Source organism: Cylas formicarius, unplaced genomic scaffold, assembly GCF_029955315.1.
Source record: "Cylas formicarius isolate icCylForm1 unplaced genomic scaffold, icCylForm1.1 PGA_scaffold_10__41_contigs__length_53128322, whole genome shotgun sequence".
NCBI classification, from domain to species: domain Eukaryota; kingdom Metazoa; phylum Arthropoda; class Insecta; order Coleoptera; family Brentidae; genus Cylas; species Cylas formicarius.
The window spans coordinates 40,623,070-40,648,953 of record NW_026844214.1 but is presented as its reverse complement, the minus strand read 5'-3'; the positions used below and the strand labels follow the sequence as shown (position 1 = coordinate 40,648,953).

Sequence of the window (25,884 nt, the reverse complement as noted above, 5' to 3'; positions counted from 1 at the left end):
TTTATACCCTTTTATTCTCACGCGGCTGCTAAATTTGTACGTGTTTCTACACCACGGACCATATTAGACGGGTACGTACGAGTGCAAAGAAAATTGTGTCCCGAGATGGGTTTTCCATTACTTATTATCTATTATCTTTATTGCAGCAAAACGCATAGGAATTTACTTAAGTTGTTCATAGTAATATGAACATAATATGTCCATATCGATTTGTTATATCTAATCGCCTCTGGCTTATGATGAATACATTGATAAAGTTAATTTTATCTCTTACTTCATTAAAGTATAGTTTTGGTTGGTTTAGTCAGTTTGTTCTTAAAGAAATAAATTCGTACGATACCAATTATCCATTAAGAAATATTATTTTTTCCCAACAAATTAAAAACATCCAAATAAAAAGAAGATCAGCAAAATAAGCGGCCCTTTAGCGACGTTCCTGTACAAAGTATTAAAATTTTGTCAGTAGTAACTCTTATGACCCCATCAAAGGTATTTGTGGTCTAAATTTCAGTATCATAAACCGTTTCAGAAATAATAATAAAAGAAACGACTTTTTGTTAACGTTATTATTTACTCTAGAACTTATAGGAGTCTTTGTGGAAATACCATGGATAAAACGGAAACTGATTACTTGCCACAATATTCGTGGCGATAATAGATTAATAATTGCATTTTGGTTGGTTAAATACAACAAAAATTATATATAACTTTAATATCAAACAATCCAGGAGATTCTTTTTCAAATTATCAAAAATTATTCTAAAGCTGCAACGGTTAATCGCCCCTCTGTCCTCTAATAGCTATATGATTCACACCCACATGCGCGACTGACCCCTAGTTCATATATTAGTTTATATGATCTAGGTCATATATTATTTCATATGACTTAGGGGCTGACCGGGTGGTTACAAAATTAGAAAAACTTTTGCGCATTTTGCGTGGACAATCCCCTGTAAAAAACGAGTCTGTTGAAAAAAGCAAAAATTTTGCTCCCCAGGAAGATTTTAATATTTCTATTCCGTAAAAATTTCTCTGCAAAATAACAAGCCAGTTTTTCTTGAAATCGGGAAATAGAAACGAAATGGGGAGAAATGATTCTTTTTAATAGACTGAAAATAGTGGATTCAATAAGTAGTGCCAGTATTATATTTTATTCCAAGTATTTACTATCGTCTCTAACGAAATGAATACAAGAAAGATTATATTTGATGATTTCGTAAAAATAGAAAAGCCTCAGTTGTTGAACAAGAGGTTTCGTTGGTCAAAATAGCTGAACAAATTTTCTGACAGAAACCTAAAAACAACTCTAACTAACTCAACTCTTCTTTTAGGAAAACACTTTTGGCTATTTGCCCACAACATTTCTATTTACTAAAATTCAAGGATAGTGACATTGTTTGCGTAGGTCAATTTTTGCGGTCACGCCACGCACTCTAGCGATGATTTCAGTTGACGAAATTTTGAAATGACTGGCAACATCGCGACGAAATTTACGCGGCCGTTGTAACGTGTATCTCACGGTATATCGTCTTGGCTTTTGACAGACTGTTCCCCAAAAAGTAATGACGGCCTTCATACCTATTGTTACCGGGAAAACCCAATAACCATTCATGGGCAAGACAGCGGTGAGTCAGGGAGATGTCGACCACGTATCAGCTGATATCAGTGGAATTTTAACCGTGCGAGTATGTCACCAATTTTTCTATTATGTCGCTTCGAAATTACTTGTCATTAGATGCGAAACAAATAGTGAAAAATGCGTATGAATGCTTAGTCGATATTCATTAAACAAGAAACGTTCAGAGAAACCTGCCTATCTACGAACACATTAGAATCGTTCTCAATAAAGGATATTGTTAACAGTGAATACAAAATAAAACAGAGCATTACAATTAATCGTATTGACGACTCCGCGAGTGAATTAGATTATGGATAAAAAAGTACATATTTTGGTAATCATTGATAATTTTGATAATATTGGATTTTGGATGTCATTGGATTTTCTGTCAGTGCTAATATGATTTGATTATAGCCAAATAAACATATGTAATATTTAATGTTTATACTTTTTAAACATTTTAAAAGTCAATCCTCGATGCTATGTCCTACAATACCGACAGGTCAGGTGTTTTATTGCCATCAGAATGTTATGTCCATAATTGTCGTCAAAGGCCACGACAATATACTTTGGGACAGACCATACCCGCTCCCGACTGGGTTCGTTGTTTCCGAAACCGCCCGGTTCTTGAATTTGTTAAAGACCGGCGACACTTTCACAACTAGAAGTGATCGTGACCTGTCGGCGCTTGTGCCTTATCGAGGTTAGTACCGCATTCCCTCACACTTTTCGCTGGCTGCATTGCGTTCCAAATGAATTCGCTCGATTTCGTCCATGGAACTGTTTAGATCGACGCGTTGCGCAATTTTGGTTAACGTTATGGCCCATAGATAACGAAGATTGCCTTAGGTTTGGTTAGTTTTTCCGCGAAAATTAAAAAGTAGAAATCGAAAGGCACGGTTGCGGATTTTATTAATTTTTCTTAAAATGGTTGCACTGAGGTCCTAAAATAATAAAAAGCTACATAAACGCTTAAAAAATATGTTTGGTATTGCTCGATAATCTGGTATAATTTCGTTAACACTCGCCGGGTTTTCCGTCGTATTAAAATACGTTATGAATTGTTTCGCCTTGAAGAATACCCGTATGTTTGCATTCCGTTCGATAACCTGAGCGTCGCATTTTTCAGGATGAACCGGTCCGTGCTACTGCTCTTCGTTCAACTTGCCCTATTGGTAAACCGAAACAGGTGAGTTTGGATAACGGACAAAGCGTAAACGCGGCAACCGCGCGAATGCATTTTTATACTCTGTGATTTACAAGCGTCTCTCACACCCCAGCAAATACGGCGGCAAAGCTTCGCACATGCGCACTTGCAATTAACCTTGCTTGTTTTTATTTACCGACGTATTTACTCGCGGGTATTTTTTTTTAGTATAAGGAAATCTAACCAATATTATGTTATTTCTGCGTTCGGACGCACGTACAAAATTCGCAGTTTTGCATATTGTGTTAACGATGTTGGCAGCAGTGGCGTGTACGAGTGTGCTCAAAATTAAGAATAAAAAAATTAAAAATTGACACGTGCGGTGTATAAATTATGTTCTGCAACGGTCGGCAAAGGTTTTCTCGCGTTAACCTATTGGCAGAAATGAAAATAGGCTTAATTATCTTAAGCTAGACGAAGATGCCTATTCGCTTACTTCATTTATTTAGGTTCTGGACGAATCTACCAGAATTTGAAATTTGCCAATACACGATCCTTGTGTGAAATAATTGGGGAACCAGGTGAAGCTATATATGAAGTGCCGCATAAAGAATACATGGAACAGGAGTGTGATGGAGTATTAAAACAATATACTAATTATACTTGCCGACGTCTCGCCACTCAACCTGTTGACTTCTTCAGAGCTTAACTATAACTGGAGCAGAGCTAAAGGAGGGGCATGAAGATTGTCTCGGTTAAGATTGCTTGGTTGATTATAGACTTCTAAAGATTCTCGGATTTTTCGTTGGTAGAAGAATTGATTACATGCAAGAATTTTAGTTTTATCGAATAAAAATTTGATGTCTGATTTCTTGATTGTGTTCGGCAACTGCTAGAAATATCTCTAGACCGCATGCATCCTGCTGAATAGTCGCCGAATCAACGATTCAGCCATATAAAATCGACTGCCACCATTTCCCGTGTAACATTAATGTAGTGTCAAAGCCCTTCGCTGTTCACATTAGTTGTTCGTTTTTAATTTTGGTTAGTTTTTTTTTTAATAAACCTTTTTTAAAACGTACTCCGTCGGTCGTGTTATTTAACTGGCGCTGCGAACAGGATAGTGCAATTTCGCCCTTTATTGGTTTTTCGTTGTGCGAAAGTGATTGTCAAATCTTAGTGCATTATCCCAACAAAAAGAAACCGACGTACTCCCTTCAGCCACGCCTTTATAGGATTTCCTTTGGTTGTGAGCCTCTGCAGCACAAGATTTATGGATCTTGCCTTGATTGTACTGTAATTGCTGAATTGCCATTATTTGATGTCTGACGCTTCCAAACGTTTGAAAAATATTTTGAAACGCAATAGGGCTTCTTTAGGTTTAAGCATTCAGTTAAAAAACGAATCGGATATTTCCGATAGTGATTCTGAAAATTTGAATAAATCATTCACGCCTATTCCAGAGGATTGAGTAGATTTGTTAGATAGTTTAAGTATTAGTAATAAAAACAAAATGGAAAACCTTAGATTCCATACTTCACTTTTACCCACATTTTCCGGAAATCAAGATCATTTAGAGAGCCTTATTTTGTCTATCGACGAATTTTATTCATTACGCCAAAAATTTAGTGACCCTATAACTTATCCAATTTTAATGCAACAATTGCAATATATTAAATAAAATTAACAAAGGCGAAAACATTTTGCATTTCGTAGAAAGGTTAAAAACTTTTATTCGAAGAATTATTTCCAAGATTCAATGCGAAGTAGAAGATCAAAACTCAAAATTAATTTTAATTACGCAAGTACAAAGCACATCAGTACTTATTTTAACAGCAAATTCTCCGCATACGTTAAAAACGTTATTAATGTTACAAAGACTCCAGACACTTGACGCCGCTTTTTCACACGTGGTAAACTATAATATGATAGAGTCTCAGGTTAACTTTACAAACAATAATTCAAACCTGCATGCGTCTTCACCCAGGCAAAATAATAGTAGCAATAATTTTAAACCGTTTTTTAACCAACAACACGCCTTCATCCCACAGCCAAAACCTTTTCCCAGTCAACCGATTAATCTTCAACCCCGACCAGTCCAACGACATTTTCCCACGAACGCCCAAGTGTTTGGTAAACAAGCCAAACCTATAATCATACAAAACGGAACCGTCCGACAAGACGAACCCGTACCAATGTCGACTTTTAATATCGGAAATTCTCGAACATATCCGCAGAGACAACCCCCTGCAAATTACACTAATTTTTTCCAAAGGACAGGACCGAGAAACTTTGTTTCTCAAGAACTTCACAATGTCGAAATTCACCCCGATTATGACCAAACTCCAACCTATCAAACTTCGGAACCCTTTCAAAATACTATAACGGCGAACCCGTTCATCACGCCTACAACCTTTCCGACCCAAATTCGAATTTTGATAATAATGTCGAAAATAACGAAGAAATTCCCGAAAATTTTCAGGACGTAGCCTCCCATCCAGAATTAACTTAAACAACATAGCCCAGCAAATTGAACTTCCTTATTTTTACCTTTCCGGCGCTTCCGACTCAATAATTTCACCAAAATAGCCAATTTATATCCACTAAATCAATTTATTGAACCTTTTGAAGTTACGGCATGTAAACAAGTATACAAGGAGGATAAAAATTTAAAAATTCCACTATTACAAGAGCTAGGGATTAATTTAAATTTTAATCTTCGTGTCCTAAATTGGCATAACGATTTCGACGCGCTTATAGGTACCAAAGATCTGAAAAAATTAAATGCATTGATTGATTACGAAAATAAAATATTTACTTTACAAAATACTAAAATTCCATTTTCACTTGCCTATAACAAACCACTGCATCAACCAATCAATAATTTTAATAGTAAATATTTACTAATTCCAGTTAATTTCGAAAATGGAACTGCTCTTCTCGCTTCGTTCCGTATTAATGAACATGTAGTTCCCGATTCTTTGGTTTCAATTAATTTCCACCAAAGAGTTAGGGTCATTCCTGAGGACCAATTCGAACTATTAAATCCCCCATTCGATCGCCCCTCGAAATTCAACCGTGAGAGTCAACTAAGGCTCGATCACCTATCGCATTTAGAAAAATCAAAACTCTTGCCCCTATTTTAATGAACCTAATATAAACAATGATTTGACGTTATTCGAACAATACAACGAAAATCGAAAAAAATATTTATTACCATTTTTTGAACACATTAATAAAACCGCTTATCGAAAACAATGTCAAAACACCAAAAAACAAAATAAAAATCCTGAAACACCTCCAGACTTATACCGTGATCAAATAATCTACAAGAAAACGACTCTTAGAAATAAAATGAATCCTCAGTACATACCGACAAAAATTACGAAAGTCCATAAAAATAAAATAACTGGCATTTCTAAGAAAAAACCAACCTCTGCCCATATACGAAAAATTAAAAGGCTTAGAAAAAATCCTCTTCCTTTTCAGCCTCCTGATCCCGATCCTGCAGGCCCAAGCACTTCAGGTCTACAAACTTCCGAATAACGGATATTATACCCTCATTAGTTTTAAACCATTATCGTTCTACATATGTACCATTTAACATTACTAATATTAAGCATTTATTATCCCATTTATTTAATAATGTGTTGATTTTAGAGAAGCTAGTAATCGAACAAAACAATAATTTTAGAAGGAAACAGTTCCATCACGTATATAGGGCATTAAATTTCACTTACAATACTTACGCAAAGCTCAACATTTATGAGTTGAATAACCGTAAGAAAAGAGGACTAATGAACTTTCTTGGCAGCGGTATTAAGTTCATCACCGGAAATCTGGATAATAATGACAAAATCAACTAAATTCAATGTCTAAGATCAATGAACAAAGTTCTTTTTCTGGAAATATAATGAGTAAGTTCAGACGAAATGTGGAACTTATAAATCAAAATACCAACATTCTTAGGTCCGAAGTTCTCAAAGCAAATGAACAAATTAATCTAGTTTTACTTTTGCAAGATCAACACGTGCAAATAAATAACCTTAAGCAATTTTTAGAAAAACTGCTAAGAGTATTTTCATTTGTGCACTCACAAACCTTAGATCTCGAAATATTCAGCTCTGACGAAATAAACGAGGTTTGGCAATACCTGAAAATGCCCTATGGCCTATTAATCATATTCCCGAATTAACTATAATTTGTAAAACCGGTTTGGTAATTACGAGTGAAATGGCAATTCTCGCAATTAAAATACCTATTTTCGAAAGAAATGTTTGCGACTTACAAATTGTGTATCCAATACCCAACAACGATTCGAAAATGTTAATTAGCCCTAGTAAATATTATTATAATAACCTGTGGTATCAACATTGCGAAATAATTAATTCAAGATGGTTGTGTTCGAATCAGTTAAATAGCTGTTATCTTCCAGTTGACTGTCAGTATGCTACTGTACGAAACAACTTTCGTGTGCATACTATCACATTTAAAAATTCTTTACTGTTCTGTGCAAAGACGTCGGAACTAGTATACGAAGACTGCTTCCAGTTCCAAAAAGAACGTCTTCAAGGTTGCTCCCTGATCCAGAGCCAATGCGACGTTATCATCGACAACCAGAAGTATTTCTTGGGTATAAATAATATATCCATTCAGTATCCAGAAACGACGAATCTTCAACCAAGCAACCTCACCATAAATCTACAAATGAAACACTTAGAGGATCCAACAATTATTCAAGAGGACTTTATAGAGCCGATGAAAATCAAAGGATTGGTTCACCAAAACCAAACATATTACTGTTTAATTTTTTCACTATTGTGTATAGTTCTCCTGACTAGTTCCAGTATCATGCTCTACCAATGGAGAAAACATAGACTCCTAGAGGCCATCCCTGTCAAAACCCTCGAAAGGATCATCCACGAGGACGTTGAAGAATCTAAGGGAGGAGGAGAAACATCCCTAGACCGGACGCATCCTGCTGAATCAACGATAAGAACAGCCCTGTTTTTTTTTTTAAATAAATCTTTTTTAAACGTACTCCGTCGGTCGTGATATTTAACTTGCTGATGAGTTTATTTGTCGTAATCTTCAGGCTCTTTCATGTTCTTTGCCGCATATACATGGAATGCTATAAACTCCTGGTATCTCAAACGGAATTTTGTCTTTGACAGAGAAGATATTGAGAGATTTTTGGACAAGTTCTAAATCTGGTTTTGACGTTATATTTCTTTAGAACTTTTGATATGCGGTCAGTGATGTGTTGAATGTGAGGAAGAACAACAGCAACAAGTGTGGGGTTGCTTTTGGACTCATTGTCTTTTTAAGGTTGTGGTGGTGTATTTTGTGATAGAACGCATAATATGTCTAATGTGGAAATTATTAAACAGAAAAGCAGACGTAAGCTGTTTCAATTCTTAGTTTAGTAACTCGCGCTCAGATAATTTTACGGCTCTGTACCGGATGGTGAGGTGACAATTCATTAAGATATCAGTCTGTTTGCGTAGGTTTTCTGTAAACACAATGACCCAATGATGGATTAGAGATATGAAGCACAAAATACACCTCACCACAACCTTCCAAAGACAATGAGATCGAAGGCAACCCCATACTTGCCAGTGTTGTACTTCCTTATATTCGACACATCACTGACCACATATCAAAAGTTCCTAAGAAATATAACGTCAAAACCGGATTTACCACTTCCGTTTGAGATTCCAGGTGATTACAGCATTACATGTATATGCAGCAGAGAACATATTGGAGAGAACATGCGAAACATATCGACTAGGCTCAAAGAACATGAAAGAGTATTAAGACTACGACAACTCATCAGCAGTTGCCGAACCTAATCACGAAACCAGTCAACGAAAAATAAGAGAATCTATAAACCTTTCACCAATATGGGAATCAGTCATCCGAGACAATGTTCATGCAAATCTTTTATCTCCGCCCCCTTCAAACTATATATAAACAGGTCCAGAGTAGAATGCTAGCCAGTTTTAGTTAATCTCTGAAGAAGACAACAGGTTGAGTGGCGAAACGTTAGCAAGTTTAATTCATCAACATTCGACGTAGGAGGAATCCAGACGATTTGTAAATAGCATGACAGTAGCCTGTGGAAGTTTCTTTATATAGTGAGATGGGACATTGGTATGGGTATAGTTATGCGCGATCATTTGAAATGTCGTTTTCAACCAATGACGTCATTCAACAAGCAACATGACCGCCGACAGTTCGGCAAGTTTTAGTTTACATAAAGCATTTTTACCGCAGTGTTTCCTCAAAATATTCCCAGATCTCGTTAACTGTTCTGGGGAAACGAGTTACTTGCGTTATTTGGAAAAAAAGTGTTTTTTCTCTTGGCTGTAAGTATTTTTCCTGTTAATTCGGTTACAATTGTTTCAATTTCATAAGTTTGAAAATGAAGCTTACATACCATAAATTGAATAATAATCTTATAGTATTTAGATTGCAAAAGTCCCTACACTGATCGAAAAATACTTCAGTAAGATACACATGTGTGTTTTTTGTTAAAACAAACAAATCTTCTCTTTTTAATGCTTGCAAGGCCTCTAGTTTAAAAACACCCAAAAAAAAAAACACAAATATTTTGATCTCACACAGGTCTTCGAGAGAAACTATTTCTTTTAATTTGGGGATTTTTCATTATGAAATACGTCAATTAAAACGTAGAAACGAGAGAGTAACTCTATAGTGATTGTTTACAGTATATAGTTTCACAGTATTTTCTTTCTAAACACCGATTTCACACGCTTAACGGTTTTTCACACACTGGAAACTGTCGAATTAAATTTCTCTTCAACATTCTTTGATTTTTCGTCTGCATTTTTAAACTTCTCTCCTTGCGTAAAGCTTTGGCACTGAGATCACTTGGGTGTACGCAGTAGAAGTTTGTTGTGATTATTACCAACTTGATTTCTTTTCGCAGCGCTTTAAACTCGGTATGGCGATACGAGTGCCTTAAAGGGCAGTGCCAGAAACGAGCGATAACGAACACTACCGAGTCGACCGCGTTAAGCTTGTCCGCGTGCCGGCTGTTCTGCGCGGACGCAGCTGCGATATGGCCGAAACCGACTGGCGACGTGTCGATTGGCAACCTGCTCGCCGTCGTCAACGTGCACAGCATCGACGTAGTGGGCGCTAAGTCGGAAAACCCGACCTTCGATTTGGTTAGCGGCGCGGCAAAGATTTTTAAGAGGCAAATTGAAAAACTCATTCCGAGGTATGGAAATATTTGAGGCTGAGGCGACGCATGCGAAATTTGTTATTGCTGATCAGTGAACTCGTTTTAAACTGGAATGGCAACCACGTAATAGAAAAGTGACGAAATTTTACAATACAAAAAGACGGCTAGTAATGGCGATTGTTGTCTTTCTCTTGAACAATATATAGAACAATATATATAGAACAATATATATAGAAAAGTAGTCCGTTTAGGGTGTTCGTTGCGCGTTCTTCACTTCTATTGAAATCAAACAGTATTTTAAATTTATAACATTCTGTCAGTAGTAGATATTGTTCACTTCTGAATCTCCTGTCCTTCGAGTGAGATTCTAACCAACCAAAAAAATTGCAGAATCCTAACCAACATTTCGCCACTCATTGAAAAATGGCAGCATAAAAAACCTCCGTAACAAGAACATACAAATTAATACACTTAGTGTACTCCTCTGAAGACAAGTTTAAAAATAAATTAAATACACACATATTCATCTAGAATGTACATTTCAGCAATATTATTTATTTTCTATTGAAGAAGTAAACATTTAAAATAATCTTTTTAAGGTTTTTGTAAAACCTAAATCAATAGACGTAATTGGTGTGTAAATCATTTACTTACACGGTTTTTACAGGTTATATACAAGGTGTGTAAACAAAAATCCCAAGGCTCGGCGGGAGATTTGTCATCTAAAAAAAGATTAAACATTACAAAAAACTTTTTTTTACTGTATGTAAAATTATTTATGTACATCCTTTTTGACTCTCAAAAAAAATTGAATAAATGTCTTTTCATTGACATTTTTTTTTAAATTAACATACGGATTGCAATTACTAGTAGCTATTCCATGAACACCAAATTGTCGTCATGAAAAATGATCAAAATATATCACAACCACTTAATTCAAAGAAGAATAAATCCAAGACTCTCAAACAGATTGAGTAAGTGAGAAATAACATAAAATAATCTCTCTCATCTCCTATTACAAAAGAAAAAAATCCGTATTACTTCTGCCTGCCAATAAAATTTGCCTCCCAAAATCGATATCGACTGCAGATTAGATCGAGTTCACAGTTATTAGTGCGCGAGGGTTTTCGTGACAGACGATCATGGATAATTTTGGTCTTAAGTTTAATTATTTATATAAATTAATAATGGTCAATTCTGAGGAGTATTTCTCTGGTTCTCGTTCGCCAGAAACACTCAACCGACCGGTGGAAAGTCGATGACCGTCAAACTGGAAATCGATGACCACAGCATCGACGGTCTGACTCTCGACACCGACGAAAGTTACACCTTAAAAATATCTCGGACTGGCGACGGTCGAATCGAGAGCATCGTGACGGCCACCAACTTTTTTGGAGCCAGACACGGACTCGAGACACTCAACCAGCTCATCATTTATGACAACCTGCGGAACGAGCTGCAAATTGCGGCGGAAGTGTTCGTAGCCGACAGGCCGGCGTATCCCTATAGGGGTGTGCTGCTTGACACGTCCAGAAATTACATTGGAGTACGTATGCAAGGTGTTATTTCTAATTTGCGAATCTCAACTCCACCCTGATATCCAAACTATATTTTGTTCGTCCCCAATCAGGTCTAGGACTATGACCGCAACCGGACATATCACAGCAAAAGCCTTTTTGGCTATTTATCCGTTATGACACAAAACTAACCAACAATACAGTTTATGTGTGCTGTTGTTATTTGGTTGAACGAAAAATAAGATATTCTGGTTCCTATAGCTGCACGTTTTATTATTCACCCGATGCAATCTTATAATAAACATCCAAATCCCGCTTAAAGACATCGGTAGTTGCCCACACTACATTACTCTACACTAACAGATGACACCATGAACAATGATAATTTATTCAATAACGACAAAAGTATCAAATAAGACTATGGGAGACACAAAATTACAACAACAAGAAATAGTAAACACATATTAAATAGCAGGCACTTTTGTGAACCCTCGCTTGACCTAGTAACTTCTAGGAACAGTTCGTTTTGGTTAGTTTAAATTTGTCTAATGCGCGCCATCTATGAAAGAGCTAATTAACGTCGAATAAAGTCCAAACCGATTACCAACAGTGTATTGCTATTTTCATAGAAATATCATACAATGTAATATTATTAATGCAGTCCAATCTAGAGTGAACTGGTAGTTTTCGTAGCTGGTGTAGCGAAAATCACGATCCAACATTTAACTGTCCCCGAAGAGTCAATTTAAAAGCCCTGCAAAATTTAATGCAATTAATAATCGTGTATTTCTTTTATTTGACACATTTTCATTATATTTCTGTATATTTACACAATAATCAAAATCTCATTGACCTCTAATATTGGTTGGCCGTTATAACGCGAATTATATAGAATTATGAAGGTGACTTTTAGAATTTACATGTTTTTCTTATTTTCAAACTTAAATGCTCTAGATCGGTTACACCTATTTCCGTCCAAGCTTTATCCCCACCAAAAAATAAGCAAGGAAACCATTATCCAACATTTTTTTGGTACATCCACAAATGCATTCATTTTTTTTACAAAATTTCCGGATATAACTTTTTCCTGTATTTACACCAGCTTTTCCACCTTTTGCTTTTAATTCTAACTTTTCTTCGTATGAATATTAAAAAATCTCTTCACATTAATTAAATTAAAGACTACCTCCATAAATCACAGTGAATATAAATTGTCAGAAATAAACAAAAACAGAAGGACACACACTCTATTATTGTTGTTTTTACGTTCAATACGCTTCTTCCACGTTGCGTTGGGCTAATCATAGCGAACTCTCCTATTCGGAAGAACCAGTGGCGGCAGAGATTTCTAAACTACTTTAGGAAACAACTGATTCAAATTAAATTGATCTTTCGCTTTCGTTTCCAGAGAAAATATTCGGTTGTAGCCCCGCATTGGAGTTTCTATAGGGTGAAACTAAAAAGTTTTAAACATTTTTTTTCTACTTTAATCGAAATTTACACACTTTCATTTCTTGATGAAAATATGTCCACAAGGGTTAGGTTTCGTTTCCAGTAAAAATATTCCCTTGCACTCCTGTACGGGAATTGCTATAGAGTGAAACTAAAAAGTCGTAAATATGTTTTTTTCTACACTCATTTCTTGATTAAAATGTGTTCAAAAGGTTAGTCTTCGTTTCCAGTAAAGATATTCTCTTGCACTCCCGAACTGGAGTTGCTATAGGGTGAAACTTAAAAGTTGTCAATATTTTTTTATACTTTAATCGAAATTTACACAGTTTCATCTATTATTTAGAGCAATTGTCGCGGCAAATGATGTGAGCCAATCTTTATTGGAAACTGAAAAAAATATTTGACATTTTTAGTTTTACTCTATAGCAACTTCCCCGTACGGGAGAGCAAGAGAATATATTTACTGGAAACAAAAGCTAACCACATTTTCACCAAGAAATGAAAGTGTGTAAATTTCGATTAAAGTAGAAAAAAACATATTTAAAACTTTTTAGTTTCACCATATAGCAACTCCCATACGGGGCTGCAACCAAACGTTTTCTCTGGAAACGAAGGCGAAAGATCTATTTAATTTGAACCAGTTGCTTCCTAAACTGCTTTAGAAATCTCCGCCACACAATTTTGGCTGTCAACTTCACACCGGTTTCGAAAGACCGTTGGGAACACGTTCGTTTACCTACGCGTATTTCTATTGCAGTTTTTTATCAGTATACGATGCGAATGCGAAGTATTATGAATTTTATTGTTGATAAAAAAAATATATTTTAGTGAGACTACTTAATTATAATTTTTTTATGTAAGTTCTTAATTATTCTTTGGGAGCTCTTGTTCCGCGTGTAGCATCTATATACGGCGCGGGTTTCCAAAAGTATGATATATTTATAAAATAATAATACGCACTTAATAAAGTTATTTTTATTTTAAACAAATATAAGGGTATATTTTCATAAGACTTAAGTTAATGATGCTCTACCTCAAAGTTTAATAGCTCCTTTAAAAAAGAAGGTATCAAGCTGAACAAAAAATTGAACCATTAAAAAAGAACAAGGCTTGAAGGGTTTGTCAATAAAAAATTTCTATTCTTATCAGAATGTTTCAAATATGCACTTTAAATTCGTTTTTTTCCTTGTTTAATATAGGAAATTTAAAAGGCTCTCTGGAATTTAGTATTAAGAATAGACAATTTGCATTGTCAAATCTTTCAAGCCTTTTTGATGGTTTAATCTTTCATTCGGCTTGGTAGCTTTTTTCAAAGGAGTTACATTACATTAAGTCTTATAAAAATAAATTTCAACATTCGATAATTTTTATTACAATAATTAATTAAATAGTGGAAATACAAAGGAAAAAATAAAATTTTGTTTTATATTATTTTTACATAAATTTATTGACAAACTTCCTTTATATTAAATAAGTACCAGTTAAAATCGTAATTAACAAGGAAAGCCCATTTCAATTCACAATGAAATTTTCTGTTTTTTTTGCCAACCTTTAACCTATAATTTTGACAACCTTGACACACTGAGCCATAAACAAATGAACAACTATAGCTATCTAAATGGCTATATACCTATTTCATTTGAACATTCTGACTGGCATCCGATGCTTGCAGTGTTAATTTCAGTTTGAATGCACACATACCCTTTCCTAGAGTTATTTTTGTTCTCTTCTAAAACATACATATATTTTTTACATAAATGTACCAGTCCATATGTAAATTCGACCGTTTGTTAATTTGCCACGAGAATCTTGCCATCGGAAGTGAACCTGGCACCTAATGTCAAAGAAGGAATTGCAAATTTGTGAAGGCGTTTTTGAGCTTCATTTGATGTCATCACTAAAATGTAAACCGCAAATTCTTATTCGACTGTCACTTTGTTCTACCGTTATATTAGTATTCATGAATGCCTATTAATCCAAGTACATTTTTCCAAACGTGGCACCTGCAACAAGGACGAGATTGAATATGAAATATAGTGGTAGGGAATAAAATCAATTAAGAAAGGTTGTTGGACTTTACTGGGAAAGAAAGAGAAAGAAGCTTTTAAAATAGAATTGACATGATAAAATTCTTGGAAAATCTAGTGTCGCTTTACTTCCAGAAAGAATTCATCATACCCGTAAGGAAATAGACCTTAAAATTGCTTCCATCTTGCCTCCATCCGAGTTCGATACCCTTTCAAACATGATTCATGACAAAGCTTTAAATCTCCGTTTATCTTCTACCCAGAATCACATTCAGAAATTTGAAAAACTAACGTCAACACTAGGGAAACCATCAAACTCTTCTCAACTACCAAACACTGTGATCAATGTAACATCGTACCAACTTTCGGAAACGGAAAAATAAGTTCTTTCAAAAGGTTCCAACTTTGTTCCTGCCCCACGTATTATCCTAAACAAATTACCATCTCAAAGAGCTCATCTCATCTCAAAGAGCTAAATCCTTAAAATATCAAAACCCCTTAAATCTAATATTGCAAAGCCTGAACGCATTGCCCTAAAATCTCTAAAATCTAATCCCAACATCTTCTTTCCAAAAGCAGATAATGGAAATACCACAGTAATCATGATCACAAATGAATATCAGGAAAAGATTCAAAATATTCTTACAGACTTACAGTGATCTATGGAACGCTTCTTCTTTATCAGACTCTGCCAAAAATCTGTCACCCCTCATGACTCTAGAATTCCTCGTCTCTACGGACTCTAACCCTTCGACCACTGGTTCTCCAACATATTCTCTAGCAAAATATCTAGCTCCCTTATTAAAACCACTTACAGGGATAACTGACAGTTTCGTACTTAATTCGTTCCACTTCATTGAACAATTAAAAAGCATTACATTAGAGACACAAGATATTCTAGTTAGTTTCGAAGTAGAATCTTTCTTAACCGCGACTCAGGACTCTACCTGTCACCAACATGGGAACCAGTCATCCGAGACAGTGTTGATGCCCCTCATTTAGCTCCGCCCCCTCAAACAATATAATAGCAGGTACAGGGTAAAATGAGAGCCAGTTTCAGTCAAGCTCTGACGAAGTCAACAGGATAATTTGCGAAACGTTAGCTATTTCGAGTCAAAAAAAACCGACGCAGGAGGAATCCAGAATTTTTATAAAAAGTAATACCTCATCTAATGGAACGAAAAAGGACATTTCATTGTTTAATTTACTGCCACAATCTTCCACCCACTGCACAATACGTCACAGATGTTTTACTCACTTATTTCGGTCACCAAGTAGAAGTTTGCCTACTAAGAGTTGATCGGCAACAAGCTGCCGAGTGCGGCCATTTACATTTTAATTTTGTAAACTTTGACTGCAGCGCATACGCACCAGCCGCTCCTGGATTTAACCGTTGACGAACTTGTTTTAGTTTATTGCTTAGTGGATCAGATTATAAATCCGCTGAAGCAGTTTTTTTTAATATTTGAGCTTAATAAACGCTCGGTTGCCCAATTTTACAACCCGGCAAGCAGTTTATACGAAATTTTTACTAACAGACAGCAACAGTTATAACGAGTATTTTTGCCATTTGTAATTTGTCCATGGGCTTCATTGATTAAATTATATGCCGTCATTTCAATAATACGCTGCATATTCTGCGCGAAAGCGCTTATGTGTTTTTTTAACGGGGACGATGACGCGCAGGTCGACGCGATCAAGAGAACTCTGACGGCTATGGGGGCCGCCAAACTGAATACTTTCCACTGGCACATTACCGACTCGCACAGTTTCCCCTATGTATCCAAGTCGAGGCCAGAATTGGCAAAGTACGGAGCTTACGCACCAGACAAGGTTTATACCGCGCAAGACGTCGAGGAGATCGTGCAGTACGGGAAACTGAGGTAGGTACTTTTACACAAACTCCGGCAAATTCTTTGAGAATTATCAAAGGATGCTTATTTGAATTGTCTCTGTGCTTATCAATAGTTTCTAGGTGTGTCCATCAAAATCGTATAGTGTGTTTACTATTCAGGATGTTTATTGACTGGAATACCTATGTGAGTCTATTCAGGTCATTTAGGATGTTTATTAATTGAGTGAACTGTCGCTGTATGTCGATTCAGGCCATAGAGGGTGTTTATTAATTGAGTGGATTGGATATGTGTATCTCTTAAGATCATCTTCTTCTTCACGTCGCTTCTCCATTCCGGAGGTTTGCTAACATCATGGCAATCCTGACCTGGGAGACCACTGCTCTGAAAATATCTGCAGAAGATGTTAAACGATTCTCGCATATACCGCAGCCAAGATATTCTTCTTCTTCCAATCGATCTTCTGCCCACAATCTTTCCCTGGATTATCAAATGAAGCATCTCACACTTTGGACCCCGCATATCTATACAAACTTTACAACATACAAGCAAAAATACATAATTTATACTTTTTGAGTAAAAGAATCGTTATTTTTGATTGTTTATTTTTTCACAATACAATTTTCATATTCTCAATGTGCTTCTCAACCTTCCAGGACGCATAATATGACATCAACGTCGCTTTCGTTACCAGAGCATTTGACTGTAAACTTCAGTAATAATATCATTATCCGTTAAAAACTCCGTTGTTATTAAATTATCATCAGTAGTTGGGAAGCTATCCAGCTCAGGAAGACACATTTCAATGTTGGTTAGATCTTGGCCGCTATTGCGCAACCAATTACTTAGGGGAACCTCCCAGTCATCGTCGTCATTATTTTTGTAATTTTCGAACCACTGAACCAGAGGTAAGTCAAGATCTGAATCAAACTCATCTTCCGATTTTATCAGCAGTTTGAAATAGTGCATTTTATTATGGCATAATAAAATATAATAATAATAATAATATAATATATAATTATGCCCTGAAACATTGGTTGAACGACTGAGGTGCTATTTGGAGGCAAAAACTCTAATCTGATATTTGAAAGGATTAGATTTTTTTGATGAGCTGCACAATTGTCAACCAGAAGCAATATTTTTCTATTCTGACGTTTTAGATTTTCAACTCAATACTTTTAAATAATTATAAAAAATTGCTAAAGTCATCCACGCTCACTGGTTTAACATGGTTGACATGGCAGGTGGATTTTTTACATTTTTCATGCATCTCGGTCGTTCATATTTGCCAATAACAAGAAGTTCGCATTTTTCGCTTCCTGTGATATTTGCACAGACCCAAACGGTGTACCTCAACTTCGACTGCTTCCCACCCAAACACTTTTCTCCTCGAAATTTAAGGGTACGATCTGTAGTGATCTTGTAAAATAGCCCAGTCTCGTCACCATGAAAAATATCTTCAGAGCTGTAATTTTGTGCAATACTGTGCCACTTATCCTCGAACAAGTTCAGCACAGCTTGTTCGTTAACATATCCCGCTTCACCACCCGCTTGATCTTTTCGCGATTACTCCAAATTGTAGATATTGTTGTTTTTGCCAATTTCTTTGGTCTAGCAATTTCCGCCTTACCGACGCCACTCTCAATACTTCTGTTAATGTCAATCTTTTCTTTTACAGTTGAAGACTTACGCCGATCTGCCATTTTAACCATAAACTCAAAGAATCGTGCTAGCGCAGCTTTCCATAAAACAATGAAGTGAAAACTGTCTGCCGCACACGCACGTTTTAAAGAAAACCTCGTAAATGATTACTGAAAAATCCCTAATTTTTTCGGGAAACCACCGGTCGATAATCGGGGTTTAGCGTACTTTATAACCAAAAAAATAGTGAAAATATTGTACTTTATAACCTTAATAAAATCAAGAGTATTTTGGCCGGACCAGTGAACTATATTCGTACTACCTGGAAGTACGTTATATAACATGTACCTTATAAACGGAGTTTAGTATATATTGATATTAACTTTTCTTCTTTTCTAGTTCTTAAAGACTAACTACTATGACTAACCAACGATGACATCTTTGTCAAAAATACGATACCAGCTTGGTCTTTGATTTAAAAAAAACCTGTATATTTTTATCTCTCCGAACATCAATATAATTTTAACTTTTAACGAACCGTTATTAAAGGAATTTAATTCATCGGTAGTCGAAAATAATCGGAACCGACAATATTAATATTCCGTCATTTTTTTTACCTGTCGGCAGAGGCGTCCGCATACTGCCAGAGTTCGACGCTCCCGCGCACGTTGGAGAAGGTTGGCAAAACTCGAACCTCGTGACCTGCTTCGATTGGCAGCCCTGGCAAGACTACTGTGTGGAGCCGCCTTGCGGCCAGTTCGATCCGACCAAACCCGCTCTCTACGACGCCATCGAAGACATTTACAGGGACATGTTCGAGCAGTTCCGACCGGACATGTTTCACATGGGCGGCGACGAGGTCAACTTCAATTGTTGGAACCGGACAGACTCGGTCGTCGAGTGGATGACTAGCAAGGGGTGGGGACGAGGCGATGCCGATTTCGTCAAGCTATGGGACCATTTCCAGAGTCAGGCCCTAGAACGGGTCTACAGGCAGGCGGGACGTCGCCTCCCGGTGATTATGTGGACGAGTCATCTCACGCGCAAGGAGTACGTGCTGCAGTACCTGCCCAAGGACAAGTACATCATTCAAATTTGGACGATGGGCCGAGACGAGCAAGTCGCCAACTTGCTCGAGCAAGGCTACAAACTGATCCTGAGCAACTACGACGCCCTCTATTTGGACTGCGGCTTCGCCGGCTGGGTCACCGACGGCAACAACTGGTGTAGCCCGTACGTGGGCTGGCAGAGGGTCTACGAAAATAAACCGGCCAAAGTGGCGGGTAAGTTCAGATTTCTCAAAAAAAAAATTGCTTTAGCAAAAGCCGTACTTCCGCCATTCATTTTATTTAAACACAACATAACTCTCGAGAAAGTTTGTTCAAAAATTGCACGTGGAATACTTTTTATGGGTAGATTTACGAGGTTAGCGCCAAAATTTCCAGCCTGACATAGATGCAGCTCCAGTATCACGATAAAACTTTGTCTTCTTTTAAGTGTATATCTCAGTAGGCTGAGAAAAAAAAATTGAAGTATTGCGTCAAATAGTTTTTTATTGACAACATCTTAAACAAGACGTGTCCGAAAAAATGTCGCAAATAACGCGAATTGAGTATAGAGCAGTCATAAAGTTTTTGACAAAAGAAGAGTTAGCACCTAAAATTATTAAAGAAAGGCTGGATGGTGTAGAAGGCCAAAGTTCTCCTTCGTATTCTGTAGTGAAAGAATGGGCAAAACGTTTTCGAATGGGGCAGGAGTCCGTTGAAGATGATTCAAGAACTGGTCGACCAGTGGAGGTCATAACGGAAGATATTGTTGCGATTGTGGAAGAGGTGGTATTGAGTGATCGACGTTTAAAGGTCAAGGAAATCTCAGATATTACTAAGCTTTCTGATACAAGTGTTCGTCGAATCCTGCATGAAGATTAGTGCAAGATAGGTTCCTAAAAACCTTTCGGCTATTCAAAAACAACGCCGTGTTGAGTGTGCGCAGTATTTTTCGGAACTCTGTGGGTCGCAACCAAAGCCTGTGATAGAAACTATTGTGACGGGAGATGAAACTATGGTTCTCTATTATGACCCTCTATCGAAAAAAGAATCAATGGAGTGGTGTCGTAAGTGTGAAGCACCTCCAAGAAAATTCAGAGTCTGGTAAATATTACGCAACATTATTACATAAATTGCGAGACTGCATGCGCGGAAAACGTCGAGGAAAACTGACCAGAGGCGTGCGCCTTTTGCACGATAATGCACCTGTCCATACGTCTGGTGTTGCACAAGCTGCCATTTTAGAGTGTGGGTTCCAACAGATAGATCATCCCCCCTATAGTCCAGATATGGCCCCCAGCGACTATTATTTGTTTGGATATTTGAAAAAGGATTTACGTGGGCAGCGGTTTAACGACGAAGTTGAATTAAAGGAGGCTGCTTTAGCTCATTTTGCACACAAACAAAAAGAATATTTTTTTAAAGGGATTGAGTTGTTAATAAAGAGATGTAATAAGTGTATTGGAGTTAAGGGGAATTATATTGAAAAATAATTAAAAAAATGTTACTCTACTTTGTTTCTTTCATATTCAGGCCGGGAAATTTGGGCACTACCCTCGTATGTATTTACTGGTGTCACGTGAAATAATTTATTTACTATTGAAGTATAACATTAAAATGAAAATTGCAAGTATAACATAACAAAACTAAAATTTTACTATCATCTTCTGTATTAAATGAAAATTCCATTGTATTTCCCGACTTATCGGTGAAAACACTTCGTAAGATTTCCGAATTATTGTAAGAATTGTAAGAATTTTCATTACATACTGAGCCTCTTCCAGCGGATCTACACCGGTGAGATCATCGACATATACAGGGTGTCCCTAAATTAGACGTCAATATTTTAACCACGTATTCTGTGACATAAAATAAGGATAAAAGTTCAAAACTAGGGTCCAAAACGTCTTAGTTTGCAACATACAGGGTGTTAAACTTGAAGAGGTGAACACGTAAATATTTTTAAATAAAATTTGGTACAGTTATTAAACTTTTTAGACTCCATTAATCTTCAGGGGTGGGTAACACAGGAGAGGCGCGAGAAAACACCGTTTTCGAGAAAAATGCTTTTGAAAATTTAATTATATATTTTTTTAATGTTCATATTTCCAATCGAGGTGCAGATAATCATCGGTAAGCTTTGGTAAGTTAATGACGCGTTTCTTTTGTTTGTGTTGCTGGTTAAATAAAAATTAAATGTCAATTATTCGACAGCTTTCATTTTTGTTCAATGTTGGAAAAAATAGTTTTTACTTGGATTGTTCTTATAAATCCTTTTATTAACGAAAAGCAAATCAAACTATTAACTGTAAAGCTAATAGTTCTCATAAAAATTATAAGCGTTACATTTTAAAGAAGGTGCTCAAAAAGGTTGCCTGGCTCACCACGGCAAAGTCGGGCTCTACGGCTAATTCGTTAAAATTGTTACCAATAGTGAACAAAATTGAAAGCTAGTTGACATTTAATTTTTTATTTGCCCAGCAACACAAACAAATGAAACGCGTCATTAACTTCCAAGGCTTACTAATGATTATCTGCACGCCGATTGTAAACGTTAGAATAAAAAAGAATAATTTGAAATTAAATTTTCTGTGTGTTCTAGCGAGGTCCGACAAGGAACCTTATTTACGTAGAAAACTTAAGATTTTCAAATTCTGCATTCCAAATTCGACAAAAAAAATTTGGGGCAAATTGTTCCCAGGCCTCCCCTGTGTTGCCCACCCCTGAAGACAATCCACTACTAAGTTATAGTTCGTTAAATATAGCCTTAAAAGTTTACAAAAAATCGCCATCACCTTTTCAAATGTAACACCCTGTATGTTGAAAACTAAGACGTTTTGGACCCTAGTTTATATGAACTTTTATCCTTATTTTGGGTCACAGAATACGTGGTTAAAATATTGACGTCTAATTTCGGGACAGGTTAGCGATTTTTGGATGATCATTATTGGATTCATTAGTGACTTCAAATAGACTTCTGATCGCAGCGGTTGTACCGTATGTGACTGTATTAAGTTCATAAATTTTAAAACTTTCGTTTAAAATAAATCGACATACGATTCTTTGCAATCTACATCATCTTTCTCCCCTAACACGATAATTGAACGCATGCAAAATGGTAAAAGTATAGATATTAAATATAAACTGTTGGAACGACTCATTGAACACTACACGCAATGTTGTAGTAGAACTTGTATCGCGAAGTAGTCCATGATGTGGCATGACGTATTCAGGTTTATATCGTCTCGTAATTGGTTAGGAGAATCCTTAAGCGGAAGAGGGGTGATAAATGTACCTTCCGGTAAAGAAACATAGGAGCATGACTAATTTTTAGATTTTAATCTTTCCCATTCGGTCGGTTCGCCAAGTTATTTAAATATAAATAAAATAATATATAAATGTTAAAATTTCGAATTTTTGTCGCGGACGCGGTCGTTATTGTTTCCATTGTAAAGATTTCGTTAATGTGATTATATACCAACCGATTAATATTATTGAATCGTTCACACTATAGTGTACAACTGTCTGACAGCAGAACCTTTTAGTGACACCGTCAGATAATAAAACTTCTGATATTTGTTCAAATTTGAGTTGTCGCGTACAAGCGACGCAAAAATGTTTCGAAAATAGAGCCATGCCTGAAACGATCCATCAAGATTTAGTAATTTTATATCAGGTAGTTTAATAGCATCATTTCAATGACTTATTGAATGAGTTACAGAATTAATCTGACTTACTGAACTGTTCTTGTCATTTTCATCGCAACAAACAATTGATTACGGTCCTGTCTTATGTACTCAACAAGCCCTTACGTATGTTTATTATTCGGCCCGAAAGGATTTATTTTTTCTATTGTTCTATTCATGTAATTATATTGGTTATTCTATGTTCGCAACAATGTGTTCGTTGGTATCACTTTTGCTCGATAGATCTTCTTGTTAACATCTTGAACATAAAAAAGCTATTAACGTCACGTGAGTTATTTTCACCGCGATTTGTCGAACACGGTTAAAATGCACAGCAAGAAATAGAAATTAATCTCGGGTAATATAGACAAGGGCTTAGGAATAATTTCGCCGGCAACCACAAATCTATGAGATCAATCTAGCTTACCCATTTTTTAAACAGCCAACTTTTACCTTGCAAGGTTCATTATACAAATAACATAAAAATCATTAGGTACATAAACATCGTAAAAAGAATGTATATTAAGTAAGGTTATTTTTCTGTTGTTGCCTCATTACCTTAGCTATTTTTAAAACTTTTTATTTTTAAAAACCCTACTTGCTTTCTGCATTGTTTATACAAATTCAATGAGTCCATCTATAGTTCTGTACAATTCTCCTTCTATAATACGGGATGCCATTTTTACAAATTCTGACGTAACCCAAAATCATTTGGTGCTACATCTGAGGACCTAGGTGGCCATTCAATTGTGCCCCTTAGGAAACGGTGCATTTAGAAAATTCTGAACTCTTCTAGGATTATGTGCGGGGCAACCAGCTTGTTGGTACCAAATTTCATGATCAGGGATATTAGGAACCCGAACAACTGATATTATTTAAGGAAAAGGTTTTCTTAAAATACCAGCCAGACCTTTCCCGGATACTTAAATGAATGGACATGTGCTGGTTCTCTTGTGAATATCCAACAGCCACTGCCGGATTGTGATGACCATGTAACGGAAAATGGAGACTGATCGGTGAATAAAATATTACTCGCTAAAAATCTTCATTTTGGTTAGTTTTGGTTAGTTTCGGAATTTAAATTCAGGTAAAATTGTGGTCCATAATAGAAAATAATTTTATACCTACCTGTGTGTAATATTCTTTGGTTTGGTATACTACTTAGTTTACTTAGTAATACAGCGTGTGTTGAATCGTGTGCGAATTATGCAAAATATGTGCGAGTCTAGTGTATCTCAGGAGATACTCTCGCCCAAATATAGAACACACTATTCTATTCGGACTGAGGAAGTTATAAACAATGTTTATTTGACTCTCATTGAACGTGGTGCCAGCAAGCAAGCATCTTTAGAAGAAACGGCCACATTGACGAAAATTCCAACCTCAACTATATGGAAAATTGTGAATAATCCCATTTGAGCGAGGAAAAAAGAAGCGATGCTGAAATTTTCTCGAGTGCAGATGAAAGTGATCACGTGTTAACTCCAATGTCCTCAAACTTACAGAAACCGAAGTTTTTAACGTCCCTCCACAAAGTTGGGCAAATTCTGTTAAACATATAGAAAAAGCAGAACAATCGTATATCCATATTGCAAATAATATAGAACAAATTATAATTAGAACAGGCGATGATAGCGATAGTGATACTGATACATTATGTGAATAATTTTAAGTAATTTAAGTAGGTAATAAAAATAATTTGTAATTTTATTTTAGATTTAAACATAAATACATACATAAATAAATAAATATTGTTTAGTATCTTTCCTAACAAAACTCCAAATAATTAAATTCTAAGCAAAGTACGGCCATAATTCATTCTTACAGCTTGCCCGGGTCTTTCCTTAATTCGTATCTGTTAGTCACTTTCTTATATCTATGAACAGACTTTATCAATTAATAATTTGAACCTTTTCTTCGGTCGAACATACCACTATTTTTAGAAAATACGAGTAATTTTTGACACTTTTACTTACCACGCCGCCCACCGGGGGTGGGGGCAAACAGGTTTTTTATTTAATCTCGCGGCAATAGCGAACATTTCTTGTGAATTTCTTACATTCTAGAGTCTCGGTGTGTCTCTGTCACACTTACGATAGATAACGCTATAACTAAATAATAATTTTACCTGTATATAAGGCATTACTATTTTATTCATTATTAATCTAGTTTGTTTAACCTAAAACTGAAACTTCTTTCTTAAGTTTTAACATGTCACGTTAACCTAATCGCGTAATTTAAAACAATGAGCGGTCCATTTCGAAGATATTTCCAACCGCGCACGCGTAATCGCCAATGATATTTATGTGCGATATTTATCAGAGATTAGTCAGGGAACAATGCTAATATTAATTTGTATTTTGTCTGTAAGTGGGCTTCTTTATTTAGGAAACAAGAAGAGTCAAATTTTGGGGAGCGAGGCGACGCTGTGGACGGAGCAGGTCGACTCGGCCGTAATTGACAGTCGACTTTGGCCGAGAGCTTCGGCGATGGCCGAGACGTTGTGGTCGGAGCCGGCGACATCGTGGCGGGACGCGGAACCGAGGATGCTGGTACACAGGGAGAGGTTGGTCGCGCTAGGCGTGGACGCCGACGCGCTCGAGCCCGAGTGGTGCGCCCAGAACGAGGAGCACTGCCCGATCGGGGGCAAATTCAATATTAATAACAGGGGATGACAGGAAAATAAA

The 25,884-nt window shown here is 36.4% G+C and overlaps 1 protein-coding gene across 3 annotated transcripts; it reads left to right on the top strand.

The window, feature by feature from the left end:
* The first annotated feature begins 3 nt into the window (after positions 1 to 3).
* On the top strand, positions 4 to 25,879 carry LOC132708168 (chitooligosaccharidolytic beta-N-acetylglucosaminidase). 3 transcript variants are annotated; one of them, XM_060680329.1, is made up of 8 exons: positions 22 to 71; positions 1,545 to 1,685; positions 2,748 to 2,807; positions 9,718 to 10,011; positions 11,206 to 11,521; positions 16,658 to 16,854; positions 19,093 to 19,748; positions 25,586 to 25,879. In XM_060680329.1, the coding sequence occupies exons 3-8, from the start codon at positions 2,749 to 2,751 to the stop codon at positions 25,870 to 25,872; spliced, it is 1,809 nt and encodes a 602-aa protein (XP_060536312.1). In that variant the 5' UTR covers positions 22 to 71; positions 1,545 to 1,685; position 2,748; the 3' UTR covers positions 25,873 to 25,879. The 3 variants fall into 3 exon arrangements, with proteins under 3 accessions (XP_060536303.1, XP_060536312.1, XP_060536294.1); XM_060680311.1 differs by having other exon boundaries at positions 1,545 to 2,321; XM_060680320.1 differs by lacking the exon at positions 1,545 to 1,685 and having other exon boundaries at positions 4 to 71.
* The last annotated feature ends 5 nt before the right edge of the window (positions 25,880 to 25,884 follow it).

Bases quoted from the DNA above. Each gene is read 5' to 3' on its own strand.
- LOC132708168 (XM_060680320.1), top strand. From the start codon at position 2,749: ATGAACCGGTCCGTGCTACTGCTCTTCGTTCAACTTGCCCTATTGGTA. The intron at 2,808-9,717 runs GTGAGTTTGGAT...TTCTTTTCGCAG, and splicing joins CTATTGGTAAACCGAAACAG to CGCTTTAAACTCGGTATGGC. The intron at 10,012-11,205 runs GTATGGAAATAT...CTCGTTCGCCAG, and splicing joins ATTGAAAAACTCATTCCGAG to AAACACTCAACCGACCGGTG.